The sequence below is a fragment of the Aulonocara sp. 'chitande type north' Nkhata Bay genome, linkage group LG4 (assembly GCF_057382095.1).
Source record: "Aulonocara sp. 'chitande type north' Nkhata Bay isolate Kocher_YH1m ecotype deep benthic linkage group LG4, A_spYH_male_GT1.1, whole genome shotgun sequence".
Lineage (NCBI taxonomy): Eukaryota > Metazoa > Chordata > Actinopteri > Cichliformes > Cichlidae > Aulonocara > Aulonocara sp. 'chitande type north' Nkhata Bay.
Window position 1 is genome coordinate 23260828 of NC_141347.1, and position 19520 is coordinate 23280347.

At 36.7% G+C, this 19520-nt stretch overlaps 1 protein-coding gene across 5 annotated transcripts in view; it reads right to left on the reverse strand.

The window, feature by feature from the left end:
* LOC147332586 (nuclear GTPase SLIP-GC-like) overlaps positions 1-18247 on the reverse strand; it is a 145074-nt gene extending 126827 nt beyond the window's left edge. Inside the window, exons 1-24 of one of the 5 annotated variants that reach the window (XR_015128825.1) lie at positions 17985-18246; positions 15592-15673; positions 15319-15431; positions 14959-14988; positions 12797-12838; positions 12656-12694; positions 12206-12230; positions 11992-12063; positions 11631-11718; positions 11211-11427; positions 10857-11054; positions 9383-9589; positions 9117-9283; positions 5024-5081; positions 4858-4945; positions 4607-4728; positions 4216-4392; positions 3967-4115; positions 3758-3875; positions 3540-3648; positions 3320-3450; positions 2703-2790; positions 2534-2620; positions 1346-1662 (exon numbers count right to left, since the gene is read on the reverse strand). Coding sequence is in view for 4 of the 5 variants with exons in the window: in XM_086289233.1 (XP_086145359.1) it covers positions 2538-2620; positions 2703-2790; positions 3320-3450; positions 3540-3648; positions 3758-3875; positions 3967-4115; positions 4216-4392; positions 4607-4728; positions 4858-4945; positions 5024-5081; positions 9117-9283; positions 9383-9589; positions 10857-11054; positions 11211-11427; positions 11631-11718; positions 11992-12063; positions 12206-12230; positions 12656-12694; positions 12797-12838; positions 14959-14988; positions 15319-15431; positions 15592-15658 (2388 nt within the window). In the remaining variant the exon portion in view is untranslated. Of the gene's footprint in view, positions 1-244; positions 1663-2533; positions 2621-2702; positions 2791-3319; positions 3451-3539; positions 3649-3757; positions 3876-3966; positions 4116-4215; positions 4393-4606; positions 4729-4857; positions 4946-5023; positions 5082-9116; positions 9284-9382; positions 9590-10856; positions 11055-11210; positions 11428-11630; positions 11719-11991; positions 12064-12205; positions 12231-12655; positions 12695-12796; positions 12839-14958; positions 14989-15318; positions 15432-15591; positions 15674-17984 lie in introns of those variants that run through there. The other 4 variants (XM_086289236.1, XM_086289234.1, XM_086289233.1 and 1 more) reach the window with 4 other exon arrangements.
* Between the last annotated feature and the right edge of the window lie 1273 nt (positions 18248-19520).

The following is a 19520-nucleotide window of genomic DNA, read 5'->3' on the forward strand; positions in this document are numbered from 1 at the left end:
ACAATCATTTGACTTCTGGTTGATAAATGGTTTGTGGTTCAGTCTTTACAGTTCATAGATAATTTTGCTCTTTGTTACAAGCTACCGTGGGACTGCAAAGTACTTTTTGGCAGGTAGCTTAGTTGTAGGGTCAGAAAAAAAACACAAGAACAAGGTTTGAAAAACCATGTTTCCATCTTACAACTATATAGAATCAATACAGAATAGAAACAACAGAAAACAATATGATATAATAACTAAAGTAGAAAGTGAGACATATTTTTGCTGCTGCTTTATTACTTATGACAACCAAAGAAACCATTGTATTACAGTAAATTAATATTTAGGTTAGAAATGTAAGTAAAATGGTATACATAAGACATGTGCTATATAGAAAACTGGGAAGAATCTGAATATCACAGTATCCCTGTGGTTTAAAGCACTAAAATTAACAATCTGTAACATTGTAGTTCTACTGCTGTATAATTTTCTGTATAACTAGGGTCTACAAATAATGAACAAATACAACAAAATGGAGAAAATAGATATCAAAACATCTTTGCACAGAGTGCTGCCCTTTTGGTTTAGACCCTCACAATTAAAACCTTAAAAACTCTGGGAGGAATTCATGCTTAAAAATCTTCATCCATCCATTTTCTTCTGCTTATCCAATTCGGGGTTGCTGGAGCCTTTCCCAGTTGTCAGGCGAGAGGCAGAGTACACCCTGAACAGGTTGCTAAGGTTATTCCACTCAACTAAAACTAAAGTAAAAACTAAGACTAGATATGAATATTTTAGTTAAACAAAATAAAAACAACAAGCAACAGAAATGATTAAATGACCTCATTTGAAATACAAATCAGAGGAAATAGTTTTAGTTTCAGTATTTGTTAGTTTGGTAAAAATGTTATTACAATGTGCCTGACATGGTATTGATGGATGTGTTTGAGACACTGGACATGTAACAAGACAAGTGGGTAAACTGTTTTCAAAAAGTGAAACATTTCTATTGTTTCCACTGGTTTTCCTAAATTTTGTCTCTGATATTTCCACTAAATACAACAATAATTTTAAAAAAAAATTAACAGTAAGGCAAGGCAAGTTTATTTATATAGCACAATTCAACAACAAGGTGAATCTAAGTGCTTTACAGAGACATTAAAAAACAATAAAAAAAAAGCATGATTTAAAATTGATTAAAAGAAAAAAACAGTAGATAAAATCAGAACGTAACAGTAATAAAAACCCACTAAAACTAAACATTTTCAAACAATGAAAAATAAATTGAAATTGTAAGTCTTGAAACTAAACAGAAATGAAAAATAAAAATAAATGACAAAATACAAAACTAATAACACCAATTAACCTAACCCCCACGCATGTTTTTGGCCTGTGGGAAGAAGTTGGAGTACACAGAGAGCACCCACACAGACACAGGAAGAAAAAGCAAAGTCCACACAGAAAGGCCACAAACTGGATTCAAACCCAGGAGCTTCTCTCAGTGAAGACTGAAAAATCTCATTTCACCAAATTCATTAAAAGTCAAACACAGCATTCAAAGACAGCAGGCAACACAACAGAAATGTCTGTGGTGATATCCAGAGACCTCATGCTTTTGGTCAGTGTTCCCTCAGAGATGTTGAGTGGGTCATCAGGTTTCTGCTGTTACTGTGTGGAGCAAATCTGAAACATCCAGTAATAATAAGCACAAAGATTTTTAACACTCAGCTGCTCAGGCAAACAGTAAAATTGCCAGTGCTTACAGCTAGCTTTAAGATGTCTTGAAAGCTCCTCAGCCTAGAATAGAAAATCTTAATATCTGTTGTTTCTGTTACTGTTTGTGTAGAAAATAATTTTTGGAAACACTTTATTTTAACATGTTTGAGGTGACTCGGATGTAAAAAGGGTAAAATAACACAAATTATAAGTGGTGATATTATTCAAATACTTTGTCTGTGCACAGAAATAATTAATTCAGCATGTTTACCTCAGCTGTCAGTCTGATATGAGTCAATAAGTCACTTCTGTCCAAAGACTGTGGACAATATTCAGGGAAGTTTTTGAGCATGTCCTGAACGTTTATGTTGGTAGTGCTGCTGTTTTCACAACTGTTAGCAGTTGTTTAGCAGCTGCTAGTAAACTTCTTTTAAAGTAAATCTAACATTATGGTGTCACACTTTAACACTTAGTGAAAAAAACTCTCATCCAACGTAAGAATATAATCAAACATTTTATCAGAGAGAAATGGGGTTGTTTAGGGCACCGGTGCATAACATTACCTGGCACCAATGTTAGATAAGAACCAGCTGGGTTTTTTTTTTTTTAGCTGAGATGATGAAAATACAAGCGGACAGCTTAAATGGCCATATGTAATTTAAAATGGCTATTTCGGATCTTTAAATTATGACAAAAGTTAATGTATATTTAGGTGCTTAGGATTGTCATCAGATTTCACCCCCTCTCTTTGAGAATTCACAGGAACTATTAAAGTAATTTAACACAAAATGGTTAATAATAATAATTCTGTGACATGAAATAACATTTAAATATTTACCTGGTTACTGTGATGTCATTTCTCCCTCTTGACTGCGCTTAACTTCATTGTAATGTTGCTGCACAGTTTCAAGATCCCCTGAAACATCTGAAAAACAAAAAATAAATAAAACATGCTTTGGCATTGTTCAACATACATGATTCACCTTTATAGCCTATATTTTCTTTACCTGGGAGACTCTCACTCAAAGTTGATGCCTTGAGTGAGTGTTTAATGGAGTGGTCCATGGTTTCCTCCAGTTCCTTACAGATGATCGTCTAATTAAACATCAGAGCTTTTATTACTTTTTCCAAAGTCAAATATTGACGTTTAGAAACACCTGAAACATCTAAATTAATGGGTAGATGTTTGTTTAGAGTGCTTGTGGCCAGTTTATACTTCAAACTCTTCAGTCCAACCCATCGTATCAGACTAAATCTTTGTAATGCTGAAAAATAAAAATATTAACAGCAGCCTCACTAATGTTTAGAGAGCAGGGGTGGGCAACTTCCAGGCTTCAAAGGCTGGTGTCATGTAGGTTTTAGATGTGTCCTTGATCCAACACAGCTGATTTAAATCGCTACATTACCTCCTCAACATGTCCTGAAGTTCTCCAGAGGCCTGGTAACAAACTAATCATTTGATTCAGCTGTGTTGACCCAGAGTGATATCTAAAACCTGCTGGACACCGGCCCTTGAGGCCTGGAGTTGCCTAGCCCTGGTTTAGAGAATGTTCAGACTGAGCCAAAGCACTCAAATACAGAAAAAACACTACTTGGTCTCATTGTATGTTATAATTTGACAAACCATCAATATATTCATCTTCTTCATCATGGTCTTTTTTGCGTCCTCATACATGTTCCTATTTAAGGATACATGTGTCTCAATAGTCTTCCTCATTTTTTTCAGTGCATCAGTTCCAGAAATTTTTTGTGCGTCTACAAGAAAAGAATAAACTTTGTCAAAACATTTTTTTTTTTATGTACAATTGTGATTTATTACAGTGACAAGCTGACAATCTTCTTACCTTCATAGCACTTTTTCATGTTTTTCTCAATTGTCTCTGTTAGACTGTTGTAGATGATTTTCTTCCCCTTTAGGATTATTTTGTTGAGTTTTGCCTTAATTTTATCCTCCTTAAAAACATGAAACATGAATGAGTTAATAAACAGAATTGGTATTTGAAGAGTGAATAGGTAAATTCTGCTATAATAAACTGACAAACTGGATTGTTTCATGTCGTACCTCTGTCTGAAGAAATATCAGCTGCAGTTTGACATCTTGGTATTTTTGAATCAGCGAATTTGTGTCAAGTGAAAATCTACTGATGACTCCACTGAAAGATCCGCCTTTAACATCATTTCTGAAAAAAATGTTTCATGATGGCAGTTTTGACAAGTTTGTTTTAATCATTTTAAGTATAGTGTACAGTTTAAATTTTTGTTTATTCTCACGGGAAGGTCTTTCTGAATTTTTCATCAATGCTGTCAGTCAAGCATGAAGCTAATACTGTGTTGAGATTTATTTGTTCCCCTTTTTTGGTTTGGTGGATGCCGTCTTTTCTAACCACAGCCTGTAGTGTCTTGAAAAAACTAGGCTCTTGCTGAAACAAATTGGAAAACCATTTCTAAACACATGCTCATATAAAGGTCAAAATCTGTTGCTGTGATGTTAATTATAATAATTATAATTCAGATACGTACATCACGGTCCAAAAAAAATTTCAGTCTTTCTTCAGAGGTTTTGGAATTTTTAACGCCTTCTGTAAGACATTGTTCAAAATCCTTGATCGCTTCATCAACTGCACTTTTGACTTGATCAAGTTCTTCTCTCATGTTTTTCTCGAGAACTTTACATACATCATCTGCTTTTCCAACACCCTGAAATTAAAAAAAGTATATTTATTTTCTATTAAAGCAGTAATAACATAAATACAACTCTCTATTTTCATTCATCATTTTGAAATTTTTTTCAGTCAGTTCCTGTCAAGAAATCTTGATAACTAAAATCTTGTTAGGTGTCAGAGTTATGGAAACATTTGAAGTTATAAATTTGTCATTAATATATAGTTCCACATAGATAACTTGATCTCACCGCTTTGCTACACCTGGCACCTTCAATCAAAGACAGAATCCCATAAGCTCCATTCACATAGTTTATTGTCTCAGAGTGGCAGTCGTTGAGATTTTGCAGGAAGTCTTGAAGTTTGGGTATTTCTGTAAATAAAAGTAATTTAATCTAATAACTTCTTACTGGTTTACATAGAGGGAAAATAAAACAAGATATGCATTGAATAAGATTGTTTTCTTTTAATCACAAAATATTCTGACATGCTTACAACCTACCATTGTCATCTTCTTTTACGCGTTTTCTTTTCAGGAACTCATCAGCACTCACTGTGAACACTTTGAAACCTTTATCGCTGAACTGCTCCTGAAATAATGTGTTTTAATTTTAATGAAGCTTTGCCTCGCCATTACAGAAAACTGTTTGAACATCTTTAAAACTCACACTCAGTTCCTGGAATTCGTTCATCACTTCTTCCTTGGCTTCTTTGTTGTTTGGCACTCTTAAATGGATAGAAAAGAAAACTGGACTCAACATATAGCTTAATCATACAGCAACACATCAAGAAAATAGCTGAGTGTTTGTCTTTTAAAGGATTTGCATGTGGAGTGCAAGATACCTTTACCACTTCAAAAAGATGTGTCAATAAGATCAGCATAATTAAAGGACTGACCACTTCAGGCCCCGCTTTTCTGCCTTCTTTTTATTTTCTGATGGGTCTTGCTTTCTATTATTCCTGACCTTTTTTTTTTTTATTGTTTATGGTTTCATTCAATGGTAAATGGCCACATGCTTATACAGATTCTGCAGACCACAGTAGTTAAAGTAATAGTTCTGACTGCTAGTGAAAATAGTTTTATTTACAAATAACTGAATCACTGAACTAACACAATTCCTCAAAATGTTTGTACTCTCTGCTTATATTCCTTCATATTAAATAATTTTTAAATAACTTATTTTAACATTGCATTCAACAACAAACTTAAAGGGCCAAATTGCAATATATTTTTTCACGTCAATATATAGGCTGCAAGGAGGGGGGGGGTGTGACGTGGGCCGCTAGTGGCCCCCGGGAAATGAGTTAGAGACCCTGTTCTGAAGTATAAAAGGACAACGCTTTGTCATTTTCTAGAAAGTTATGTTTAGCTATGTGTATACCACGGGATATATTAAAAGTGGCACCTTTTTGTCAAACATGCTGAAAGTGGAAAATGAGAAACATGTCCCATGCTGTACTTGAACCCACAACCTTAGATAAACAGATATAAACTGTTTCGCATTCGTTTTGTATGGTAGTGCTAAATCACTACAGATGTAATATACTTTTGTCCACTATGGTTTTCTGGCGCTGTTTCAAGTCTGAGTCGCCGCACTTTTAAAACTTTCCACTTCCAGAGAAGAAATCAGATCTCAGAGCTCTGTGATCATTATCCACAGGTAAGAAAAAGGTTATCTGAAATAAGAGTAAACCTACAGAACAAATATGCAGCTGTGTTTTGAAGGGTTATCTGATTTATGACAGCTAGCGTCCATCATTTGGTTAAACAGTTGTGTCAGTTGTGCTGAAGTGACGAGCTAAATGATGAATGAACGGGAGGTTTCAGTTATTCGTGTGTTGCTGTCATGTTGTAATGCTAAATAAGCTGGGTGGGTTTCTGACAGTGTTGTGTTCATATCTTACGAACATTAGAAACGCTCACTGACAGAAATAGAGCACAGACCTGCTATTTTCATTTCTTCAAATAAAAATTTCATTCAAACACTTTTTTCTATATCCAAGTGTTTTATATCTAACATTCACACTAAGATGAATACATCAGATGGTCGGTTGCGTCGTGTGTCTGGCGACACTCTTTATGGAGGACATTGAATGACATCTATCAATTCGGAACCACGATAATAGAATTCTGGCTGATTGGAGCTGGCTCGGACCTGGCTTATTGAAGAACAAGAAGTGGCTACAGCTGTTCAAAATCCCACAAGGCTGGCTGACATGATAGACGATGGGCAGGGCTGTGAGTACACAGACTGTGTTTATTGAACGCAATATGGATAAGATCTTGGAGAAGAAGATCAGCTGTAAGTGTAAAGTGTAAAGTGTAAAGTGTGCGTGTTAGTCCCGGAACACGGAACACACACACACACACACACACTTACATTCACCCCCCACCCCCTCCAAACGCCTTGGAAGTGTCTTCTATGTTGTCAGATGTGATGATTCGTGTGCTATGTGCTGAGGTGTTTTTTTTTTCTGTGTCTTGCATGCAGACTTTCTTTACTGCCCTTCTAAATTATACTGTCTATACAGAGATGCTTCCTGGTGCAAAACACTGTCTTTGCATTCACCTAATAAACAACACAGGATTATCATGGTATTGTTACAACCCTCTCTGCTAGGGGACAGGGAGTGAAATAAAGGTTTTATTGCAAAATTCAAACAGAAAACCGACAGGGCCACGTACTGCAGACCACTGGACATATAACCAGCACAAAATTAACTAAACCTAAAACCTAAAGCTAACTAAGGCTAACCTCACGAGCAGTAACACCACAAAAATCTACTCAAGCTAGGTTCAACCATAGTTAGGGGTTAACAAGCAGAGTTCAACACTATGAACAGTGTTTAGCGAGCAGGATATCATCTCAAATGTACTTCATGAAAGTAATTAATGCAGAAACACAGCCCCAAGGGTGGTAACACTATATAATATAATTTACAAATAAACAAGACAATCAAATAAAATCATAAAGTAATGTGAAAAATTAATGTTACCTACATTATCTAAGTACAAACTGGTGTTTATCCTTTGATAATGTAACACAAGCTTTGTCCCTACCAGGCCTTGAACCTGTTCTCTGACGGTTCTGTGTAAGCAATCTTTTTTTATTTCATTGGCCGTTGCTGCATTCACACTGAATGCATTACAGCCAATACGCAATGGCCCCCCACAGAAAGAGTAGCAGTTTACCCACTAAACCTCTCAGTGAGACACATGACAAGCTAACAAACTGTAGATGAGCCTTGTGGTGAGTATTACCTCATAGGTGGGGCCCAGACTATGGTGAGACACAGACAAACCAGTACACAAATTATATTCAAATGAGGGATGCTGTAATAGAGTGAATTGTTGCCTTATGGCTTATAAACTGGGAAGTGAACGTGATATCGATGTGTTTTAAAAACTGTGGGGATCCCAAGAAGTTGTTCTACACATGTGTGGATTTTTGTTTGTGTAGAGCTTAAATTTAAGGTCACAAGTGCAAGTTAAAAAATGTTCTGTAAAAACTTTGCTCCAAAAGTGGTTGGTGAAATTAAACAGGGAGTGAATTTCCGGGTACTGTTTATAAGGCTGGGGAAACCTGCAGTAAGCTTTCGTCACGACGAAACATTTCTCCCACTGAAAACACTATGTCCAGTTGAACAGAATCAACTTTTGGGGATTAACTTACTTGGATGATTGAACATGTATCTAGATGTTAAAGAAAAAAAATTCACCTGAGGATTTGTGTGCCTCACACTAGCCTCATGCTAACTCTCCAATACACATGAATGGGGAGGGATTTGAGAGACAGAAAAACTGTAGAAATGAAGTGAAATAAATATCTTAGTTTTGCAGACAGTTCCTCTGGTCAATTTGGTGTAACAGTAGGGTCTAAGTCAAACGGTGTGGGAGAAATATGGCCTAAAAGAAGGAAAGTGATTCAAAGTCAATGTGACCCTATCAGCAGAAAAGAGGAATATTTCAGAAAGTGTATAAATTGTAAAAATCTGAATGGAAGCACGCAGCTCACAGACAAGCGACAAATGGTGTGAGACTAGTTAGCGGCTAAAGACATAGATTAATAATAAACAAAAATGGCTGCTGCTTTACAATGATCCAATGAAAATACAAATAAGCAAAATGGCCACTGACATTAACATCCATGGCACAATTTATTCTTTAACATGCAATTGGAACACCTTAAGTCTTTTCAAAAAATAAAAAAAAAAATCCCTGCCCTTGAAATAACAACAAAGGAATAACTAGAGAACACATTTCCTAAAGAAAACTCAAGTGTGAATGTGGATAGCTGAATTGTTTGAGATGAAATGTCATAACTTCTGAACCTTTGGTTGGAAAAATATCCATTGAGCTGAAATACACCGAACCATTCATCTGAAAGTCAAAGTGCAGAATTGCTGAAAGCTGAAGTTCACAAAGTCTAAATTTTCTTTTGTCATTTAATCAGCTTATTCTGTTCAGCTACTTTCAAACTCTGAAACTACTTCTTCAGTGTGAACTTCTGCTCTCATGTGAATGAGTTGGTGTATTCAGTGTACACACTGGTGTACAAGACTAAGTAATTATAAAAATTCAACTCAAACGATTCAGCTGTCAGCATTCACACTGAATTTTCTTCAAGAAATGCATTCTCTAGTAAACTGGTACTATCTTAGTCTTGATAATAGTATGTGTCTTTAATATGATTTTTGATATCAGTTATTGAGTACTTTTGCCAACACATTCAGCACTGTGTGGTTTGGTAATTCACTTACCGATCATCTGCAGGATCAGACTTGGTGCAGATAAAGTGGATTTGCTGACATTGACCACCATTTCCAATGAGGCCATGTGCACTTTTTAGGATCTCCCAGGCTTCAACTTCTGATGCTGCTCGAGTAATTTCAGCCACTATCCACACAGTAGAACAATCTACAACAATCTGAAAGAGAATCATAGAATGTCAATTTTAAATAATTACACAAAACAATGTTCAGACAACACAGGACAAAACAAGATGCAGTGGATGTGAATAAAATACCTGTTTCCACATTTCGTTCCTGCTCTTGTTACGATCACCATTTCCAGGAAGGTCCACAAGTGTGACATGCTGGAGGAGCTCATTGTGTGGCACCCTGACAGTCACACTTTTCACTAGTGGCCAAAACCACTGCTGTGCTTTAGATCCATCTTCCTGCTTTGGTCCACCCTTTGTGTATATACGAAGTTTTTGAGATAGCTCTTGAGCCTGCAATAAATGAAATAAATACGATAATGCAAGACACGTAACCTGTACAATCACTGAACGTGTCTTCAAATTGGATTAAAGAAGTAGTGCAACGTAAAATATGACTGAAGAGCAACGATAACGTGTAGTGAGTATTGTAGCTTTTAGTGATACTATACCTGAATACGTACCTATACCTAACTGAATTTCTAAAACTTACAATTACAGTAAATTAGGAGCAGAAAACCCAAAATACAGCACAGGCTAATGTAAGTATGTACAACCATATGTACACTCTTGACCTCAGGAGCTAATACTGACATCTTTAGGATGAAAAACTTTTTGAAAGCTTTTCTCATACCATCTATCCATAACATGACTTTTTGTTTGTTTCAAATCCTCTAAATCCATTTCAGTGGAACTCAAATTTGTTTGTTTTTTTCTCCTTTTTTAAAGCTATTCCTTGATGAACTTGCTGAGTTGCACAGCGACTATCACTCATTCTGTTAAAAAACTAAAAAACAAAAAGAATTAGAACCTGCCCTGGTACATTTGGTTGTCATTTTATGGATTTGGAGGTGTGATAAATAAAAATGTTCTCAGTTACAAATCCACTAAACTTGCAGTTAAATTAGTCCAATTTCTATAGAGTCGGCCGAGAGTAAATTATGTCAGTCCTCGCAAACTGAAAACATAAATACTTTCTCAAAGAATGCATTATTTAGAGTTTCTGAGCTTACTGTGTCACATTCCAAAGATTTCTTCATGGAGTTTAAAATTTCTGGAATATGTCTGAAATGCTTTTCTTCAATGAGGTTTTTGTTTTTCCACTCTCTGAGTGCTCAGATAAAGTAGAAAAGGTCTATATAAGAATCAGTCTTCCCTATTTAAGTAGGATGGCAGGACCTGACAAGGGAGCTCAGTGTGCTGAGCTGCAGGAGGCAGCTGGAAAACATTGTAAATAAACATTCACATTTTTGTTTCTGTCTTTGGTCCTTTGATCACATCTAGTTTTCAAACTGGTCAAAAGCAGCACTGAGGTTTGATAAGGCAAGAAAAGATTTGTTTTGTGATTTTGGTCTGTAGCACTTATCAAAGATGCATTATATTCTACTCTGCTTCTATTTTTTTTTCTTTCTTCATTTTTTTAATAACAGTTAAAGCCCAATTTGCATAGAGTAGGCCGTCTATAAATTATATCAATTTCAGACTTTGCAAACAAATTTCACTCAGTAAAACAAGAAACATTCTAAGTAATAGTAAGTAATAGAATAGCATTTGACCTTACTGTGTCACAATTCAAAGATTTCCTCTTGGACGCTAGAAATTCTGGAATATTTTTGAAATACTTTGGTTCTATAAGGTTTTCAGGGGATTTGTCTTTCCATTCATCTCCATACAGGGCTGACAGCTTTTTAACCATGTCCCGATAGTCATCATCACCTTTCTTGTAAGTTTTCAGTGACCATAATTCATCATGCCACTCCTAAAACAAGATAAAAACAAAACAATCTTTGGGTTTTCTTAAATGTCATGCAGACTAACTAGAAATTATAATTATTATAATTATGTATTATATAATTATTATATACATACTTATATATACATATACTGTGAAAAATAAACATTCATTTTATTGTACCTCTTCTTTAATGAACTCAATTTCCGCTTCATACTTTAAGCTACGTGTGTTAGCCTCCACTTTAATCACGACTGAGGTGCATGCGCTGATACTTCCAGTGGGCAAAAGATTCTTCTCATCAATGATGGCATTGATTAACGAGCTCTTTCCAGCCCCAGTTCTTCCAAAGACACCAACAAGCTCTCTCTTGTTAATCTCTAAATCACTGATTTTATTCCTATGGAACAAGAGTTTAAATGTGAGTTAATTTATTCAACAATGAAATGTATCGCAAAATTAGAAAGCCATCTCTTTGTGAACACCTTGTGTATATGATTTCCGTTCACCAGAATAGTCTTACAAAAGACATCTGGATCTCATATAAATAAAGCTTCATTATACCTTAAGTAAAAGGTCTTACTTAAATGTTTATATACCCACTTTATAAAAGCACCAAGTTCTTCTTTGTCGTTTATATGGTCCTTGATTTGTTTCATTATGCGTTTCACTTCAGACAATATTCTGGTGTCTGTCAAAGTGAAAGTAAAGAAGTGTTTAGCAGGAATTATGAACCATTATAAACACACAATGTGATACACTGATATCCAAAAAGGGTAATGTATCAGGTTCTTATGGACCACTTACCAAGTACTTATGGCACAAGTTGATTGTTCAATGTTTGATTTGAAATAAGAAAAATTTAATATAGTACCTCAGATACCAGCAAACTGATGATAAAGTTTTTTCCTGCTATACAAGAAAAATTTCATTGGATATGTTGTTTAGAAACAAAGAAAAATACCTGAGTCACAACGTCTTTTAGCTGCTGGGAAACATTTGAGGGACTCAGCCTGAAGATCCGACTTTCGCTTTCCTAAGCCACAAAAAAATATCCGTTTGTTGGCTGGGTCTCTCTCGATATCCAAACTTAAGCTCAATGGAATCATTTAGTCAAAATAAAAATATTTCTGCTTTGAAAGATGAATATCAGATGTAATAGATAGTATATATCTTACCTTTGGAACTTGTGGATGGCAAACCCTGAGGATGAATATCAGCTATACAGATCACTATTTGCATTGGCATTGTTCGTTAACAACATTTAAAGGACACTAACATACAAATTTTACAATCAACAAACGTAAATGCAGTGATTTTTTTTATTAGCCAGCAGACTGATGAAAAATAAATTATAATAACCTTCTTCTTCTTAGTAAACATTGGTGATACTATGAGACAATTCTTTCGCATAATTAAGTCCCAGTCCCAAAGACCTACAGAGACTGTTGGCAAACCCCCTAGCTAGGGCAAAATGTATATTCCCCAACCCCCTATGAATTAAGTTTTTAGATTCAGTCATTTATTGGCTACTGTAGAGAGTGGTCAGTCTCTATAAACCAGAGAATGGAGCTTTACTTTGTCTCAGGCAGTTGGCCCAAATGTCTGAAGTTCAGTATAACCCTTACCTGACCCACATCAGCTGCTTCTTCATGCTCCTGTTTAAGCTGCAGATAAAAAGTGCAAAGCAGTGTTTAATATTAAGCTCTTAAACATGTATTTGTCATATGGACATTAAATCTGAAGGGGAAAAAATTTTTTTAACTTACTTGGAAAAAAACAATTGGTTCCTGATTTGAGTTTTGTTCTTCCTATCACAATCAAAACAATTAAAATCTACATTAGTTAAGAATGAAAATACAATTAAATATAATTACTGCCAGTGAAACACTGTCACCAGTGGGTCACTTGGTGTTTGCTTTCTGCATTAGAGTATGACTTCTTGTTCCAACACACAGTGGTGTTTTTGTGTAGCTTATCTGGGTAGCCAATTTAATTAAAAACTTATAACGTATTTCAAGGTGTAATCTTCAACCATTCACTCAGGAACACAGAATTGGAGACTCGACTTCACACCCTTAAACATCCCGTAGCTAGCCAGGCCCCTTTAGCCGGGGCACAGCCAAAGGTAGTGTAGGCCCCATTGGCTTCCTCTGGCAGATTGTCCCGAGCAGTCGGGGAAACAAGATGACTGGGTGACAATAGGGCTGCCACGATTAGTCGACTAGTCACGATTACGTCGACTATTAAAATTGTTGACGACTGATTTAATAGTCGACACGTCGTTTGAAGCTTTGTAAGATCCCAAAAGACGCAGGAATGAGTAGTAGGATTTAAGAGTGTAATAACGGACTGAAACAGAAGATGGCAGCACTGCATGTACAAGGATGCCAGCTGCCGTTAAACCCCGAAGAAGAAGAAGTAGCTGTGTCCCAGAATTCATAGCGCGACCCAGCTCAGTTTCCAACAATGGCGGCAGCTAGTTAGTGTTAACATTACTCTTATTATTCTTTCTGGGTCACAAAATAAACGTTTAACATGTTTTCAGGCAAGAATGTAGCTGTGTAAACCTCAAATGTCTGCTCAGTTTATCAAGACAACACATATTTTCAAAAGCGCTCCGACGTTTTCGGAGGCGTCTGTTACCCACTAGCTCGATAGCTAGCTGGGGTTCAAGGCTCACTAGAGCCCGTGAGAACACCGGACTCCCGGCAAATCGTTTTCAAACCCACCACCGTCTTTCGCTACTCAGGTTAAACATGATATATAAGTCATTTAGATAACTTAAAAATGTTATTGTTTGGCCTTTTTTTAGTATTTTATTTGTTCCTGAGTAAATCAGTTTGGCTGAGATTAAAGTTATAGTTTTTACACAGCTGAATAAAAGTCAAGCAGACAGCTGATTATCAGAAGTGTGAGATGCTCGAGAATATACTCCGGTGTCCCGTTATATTTTAGATAGCAAGGAGTTTATTAAACTTCACCGAAACAATCTGCAAATTTCATTAAAATTTAACAAACTATCATCTTGTCTTTATTTTTAGTTAGCACATACCTTAAACACTTAAAGCTGTAAGCTAATGATAGTTATATAAGAGCAGATGCTGCTGGTGCAATAAGCTTGTACGTTTTATGTCCAATGGATGCATGATCTGTTTAGTTGACTAATCGCAAAAATAATCGGTGACTAGTCGACTATCAAAATAATCGTTTGTGGCAGCCCTAGGTGACAATGAGGAGGAAGCCCCTGGTACACCACCAACCCATTCATGTGTCTAATTGTTTTTCCCTACTTGGCGACACACCCGCAGGGGATCAAACTCTGGTAATTGGTGATTCTGTTCTGAGACATGTAAAGCTAGAGACATCAGTCAAGATGGCCTGAACAGGCGACAGTGAGGGAAATTTAAAACTGCTGGCTAAGGGTAAACATAAATTCAGTAAAATTGTAATTTACGTTGGCAATACTGACATCCGGTTATGTCAATCAAAGGTCACTAAAATTAATATTCAATCGGTATGTAACCCTATAGGCCAGCGGTCCCCAACCTTTTTTGCGCCACGGACCGGTTTATGCCCGACAATATTTTCACGGACCGCCCTTTAAGGTGTTGCGGATAAATCCAACAAAATAAAACTAGTACCGGTACCGGAAAAAAAAGAAAATTTATTCATAACACGCGTGAAAAGACCAAGGAAAACCGAGTAAACGATAAAAACGATAACAAAATAATGCTGAAAACCGATAAAAACCCTGAAAACTATACATTTCACACCTGAGCCTCAACTCTCGCGGCCCGGTACCAAACGACTCATGGACCGGTACCGGTCCGAGGCCCGGGGGATGGGCCCGCAGCTATAGGCAACAGAATGAAACTCTATTTTGTCTCAGGTAGTTGGCCCAATGTCTGAAATTCATTATAATCCTTACCTGAACCAAACCAGCTGCTTCTTCATGCTCCTGTTTACCATGCAGATAAAAAGTGCAAAGCCAAATAAAATACTGAGCACTTAAACATGTATTAAAAATTGTATTTCTCGTATAGATACTAAATCTCAAGGAAACAAAATAGTTTGTAACTTAATTGAAAAGAAGTGACTATTTCTTGATTTGTGTTTATTTCTTTCTAGCACCACCAAAACATTGTAAATCCATATTAGTGAAGAATTAAAAAAAAATTATGCTACATATTGTTACTGCCAGTACATTTTTTTTAATATCAAGATAGTTCTAACAAAAATTAAACCTCTGTACACTAAAATAACAATGATTGTCAAAGAAATCAATTACCTTTAACAGCTTGAGGTTATTCTTGAATATCACTCTTGGTCCAGCTTTTGGGATCAAAATATCAATTTCTCGATCATCTAGATAATACAGACTTTCCGCATTGATTTGTTCATCTGTAATTAAAAGTAAAATTGAAGAGATAAAGATTATTCTCAACTTGCTTCAGAAATTCTCGCTAATGAGTGAAAAAGCAATCCGCACAGTTCTATAAGCTGTTTTACAGTTAACAGATCAAATAATAATCAATATCTGTCAATCAGATCAATACTTTACCTTTAAATTTCTCCACCCAATCACTTAGGCCCCATTCAAGCAGTGTGTTTCTTACGAAATCATCCATGACCAAGAAATGAAACTGAAATATAAAATGCAATATTTAACCAGACAGCACTGCTTTAAAGATTAGACATCATGATCAACTTTAATCCTTTAATGCATACAGAATACAATAGAACTTTATTTGTATAGCACATTCAAAACCAGCGGTACACCAAAGTGTTTTACAGTAATACAATAATTTAAAGAAAGGAAACTAACGGAATAAATACACCAACAGGCGGAGAGCACTAATTAGTAGTGATGGGACGTTCTGTATCGAGGCTTCGGAGCGTGTGTCGAGTAATGGAGGGGGCGTTTCCGCGAAGCGCGTATCGAGGCTTGCTTCATTTATGGGAGGAGCTGAAAATGATGACGTCCGAAGCCTCGCTGCCCGGCTGTACCACGTGACTGGTTCATGAAGTGGTTCGAACTTTGCCGCGAGCTATGACAGCGATATAAACCCCTCAGACTTCATTCAAAAATGTGGGTGTTTGATGGAGAGTTGCGGTTAGTGTGAGTTTGGAGACCGTTTGGAGGTTTATGAGAGTGAGGAAAGTCAGGAGAGAATGGAGCCAGCTAAGAAGAGGAGGATGTCCTCCCCTGTGAGGGAACATTTTGATCTTATTCCTCCCAACAAGGTATGTAAATTTCTACAGAAGATGTATTTTCATGATACTGATGGTGCAATACAATTTATGTTAAGCTGTCTTTACTTTTGTACAAGGTGAAGTGTTTGCTATGTGCCAGGGAGCTGGGATATAACAACAACACCTCATCCATGCTTAGGCACTACAGAGCTTTGCATGAGAATAAGGGGAACACCGATTGTGGAGCAAGACCAGGTGAGCCATCAAATGCAATGATAATATAGGATGCAGTAATGTTACTAAATGATATAACAATATTATACAACTGTAATAAGTTACGTGTGTGATATTTATATTTGTGCTTTGTCTTTATTGTCTTTCCTCAGGAGAACAATCTCAAATAGATGAAGACCTGGTCAGCATGGTGATTGAGGACTCACAGCCATTTAGCATTGTGGAGGACAAAGGATTTAAAAGATTTGTTAAATCATTAAATCCCAGCTATGTTCTCCCCACTAAAAAGGTCGTAAAAGCAGTGAAAATTTAGTTTTTACAGAATAAAATGTGAACAGGCAGGACTGAGGCTCAAAGCCTCAGTGTGTAGCTGTCCATACCTCAACGTTACAAAAGCACAACCACTGTCCACACCCCAACCACACCTCACCTCACAGTAAATGATCATTTCCATTTCAAGCATTTCCAAATAATCATTTCCCATACTGCCACTATAAATATACACAGTATACTGCCATCACTACAATATACATGTTTTACACACTCCTTTTGTTGTTGACATTTACAGGCTGTGTGCAAAATGCCACACTCTTCAAATTCATGCCAGCTATTATTTTTACGTCCAGTAGGTGTCCTGCTAGAGCAAATGAAGCTTCATGAAGCTTCGCGTTGGGGTGAACCAATTGGATGAAAAGCTTCAGTGCTTCATGGGGCTTCATCTGCCCATCACTACTAATTAGCTGCAGCGCAGTGAAAATATGCAAAAGAAAATACAAACACAACTCGACTAGGAGATTATTCAGCAATAAAATAAAATAAAATCATTAAAACTACATAAAAGAACATTTGCAGGATACAAATACTAACTAGGGAAGGCTAAATTGAATAAAAAGGTTTTCAACCGCGATTTAAAAGATTGAACTGATTCAGACTCAGGAATAGCAAAATAGGAAGATTATTTCAGAGTTTGGGTGCAGCTATGGCAAAAGCGCGATCCCCTCTGGTCTTCAACCGCGCCCTAGGTTGCACTAAGAGCAACAGGCCCATCTACTAGGAGTGTACAAGCTGCGAAGTTTAACAAGATAGCTGGGAGCAATGTTATTTATAATTTTAAAGGTAACCAATAGTCATTTAAAATCAATACGGTATTTGATGGGAAGCCAATGAAGGTCAGCGAGGATAGGGGTGATAGAATCAAACCTGCCAGTTCCAGTTAAGAGGCGTGCAGCCGCATTTTTAACAAGCCGAAGTCTGCGGAGAAGGGGATTGGAGGCCAAAATAGAGGGAGTTACAGTAGTCTAATCTAGATGCAATAAAGGCATGGATAAATTTCTCAAGGTCCTTACTGGGTATATAAGGCTTGGCCTTGGCAATTTGGCGTAATTGGTAAAAGCTAGATTTAACTACAGTGGAGACTTTGTTTGTTTGTCAACTTTAAAAGAACTGTCCAAGTGCGCCATCGTCGCACTCTCATACATCATCAGAGACACTGATATTAAATTCAGATTAAAAGTTTAAACTGCTCACCTTTTGTTAGAAGTAATGCTGGAAAAGGCTGGTGAAGAAAGCAGTGAGACACAAACAGGAAACAGGCGGAAAAAATAAAAATCGAGCAAAAAGCAAAGTCCACAAATGGATAAGGTTAAAATCAAACTGGAACTGTGTGGCTCAGACTGCACTATTGCAACTGCAATATAATAGAAGTTTACATATACATATAATAGAAAGGTAAACCCAACATGAATAAGGCGGGAGCAGGAAAAGCAGAACGGAGAACCGAGAAAGGCAGGAAGAGGAGGTGTTTGTGCAGCGCAGATGGGAGTGGGTGGCAGATGGGTAACCTGCCTCAGAGGAAGTGGGGTTTTTTTTTTTTGTTTGTTTGTTTGTTTAAAATCAATCAATGGGATTAAAGTTTACAGACGCATTTTCATCTATACTTAAAATACACTGAAAAAAAAAACATTAAAAAAGGGAGAAAAATACTTTCAGCTGTTCCCTTTTTCACAAGAGCTCATCACAACAGACACAAGAATTTGTGCTGCTAACCAGAATCAAATCAGGGATCTTTCACTTCTTAGGCAAACAGAAAAATAACTATATTATGGAGCCACTAACATTAAGTTGCCAAACTACATTAAGGTTCTTAGATTAAAAATATCAACATAGGTTTTATTATCTGCTGCCACATTGTACTGATAATAAAGGCGTGAAACAATGTTGGGTGATGAAGACTTTTTTTAAAAAGTTCTTTATTATTACTATTCGTTTCATTTCAGCGTTATTTATAGATCACCAAATTGCAACAACAACAGCCTCAAGGCTCCTTATATTGCAAGGTGGCCCTACAATAATACACACAGAGAAAAACCCAACAATCATATGACCCCCTATGAGCAAGCACTTAGGCAACAGTGGGAAGGAAAAACTCCCTTTTAACAGGAAGAAATATCTGGCAGAACCAGGCTCCAGGAGGAGCGACCATCTGCTGCGACTAGTTGGGGTGAGAGAACGAAGACAGGATAAAGACATGCTGTGGAAGAGAGACAGAGATTAATAACAGGTACAATTCAATGCAGAGAGGTCTATTAACACATAGTGGGTGAGAAAGGTGACTGAAGAAGAAATACTCAATGCACCATGGGAATCCCCCAGTAGCATAACTAAGATTCAGGGTCACCTGGTCCAGCCCTAACTATATGCTTTAGCAAAAAGGAAAGTTTTAAGCCTAATGTTAAAAGAAGAGTTAGTGTCTGTCTCCCAAATCCAAACTGGAAGCTGGTTCTATATTGTGGGGCCTGAAAACTGAAGGCTCTGCCTCCCATTCTACTTTTAAATAATACTTTTAATATTTTAAATACTCTAGGAACAACAAGTAAGCCTGCAGTGTGAGAGCGAAGTGCTATACTACAAGGTCATTAAGATAAGATGGGGCCTGATTATTTAAGACCTTGTATGTGAGGAGCAGGATTTTGAATTCAATTCTGTATTTAACAGGGAGCTATTATACCAATATAATGGGTATAATTTAGGACATCCTGATAATAATGAATTACAGTAGTCCAG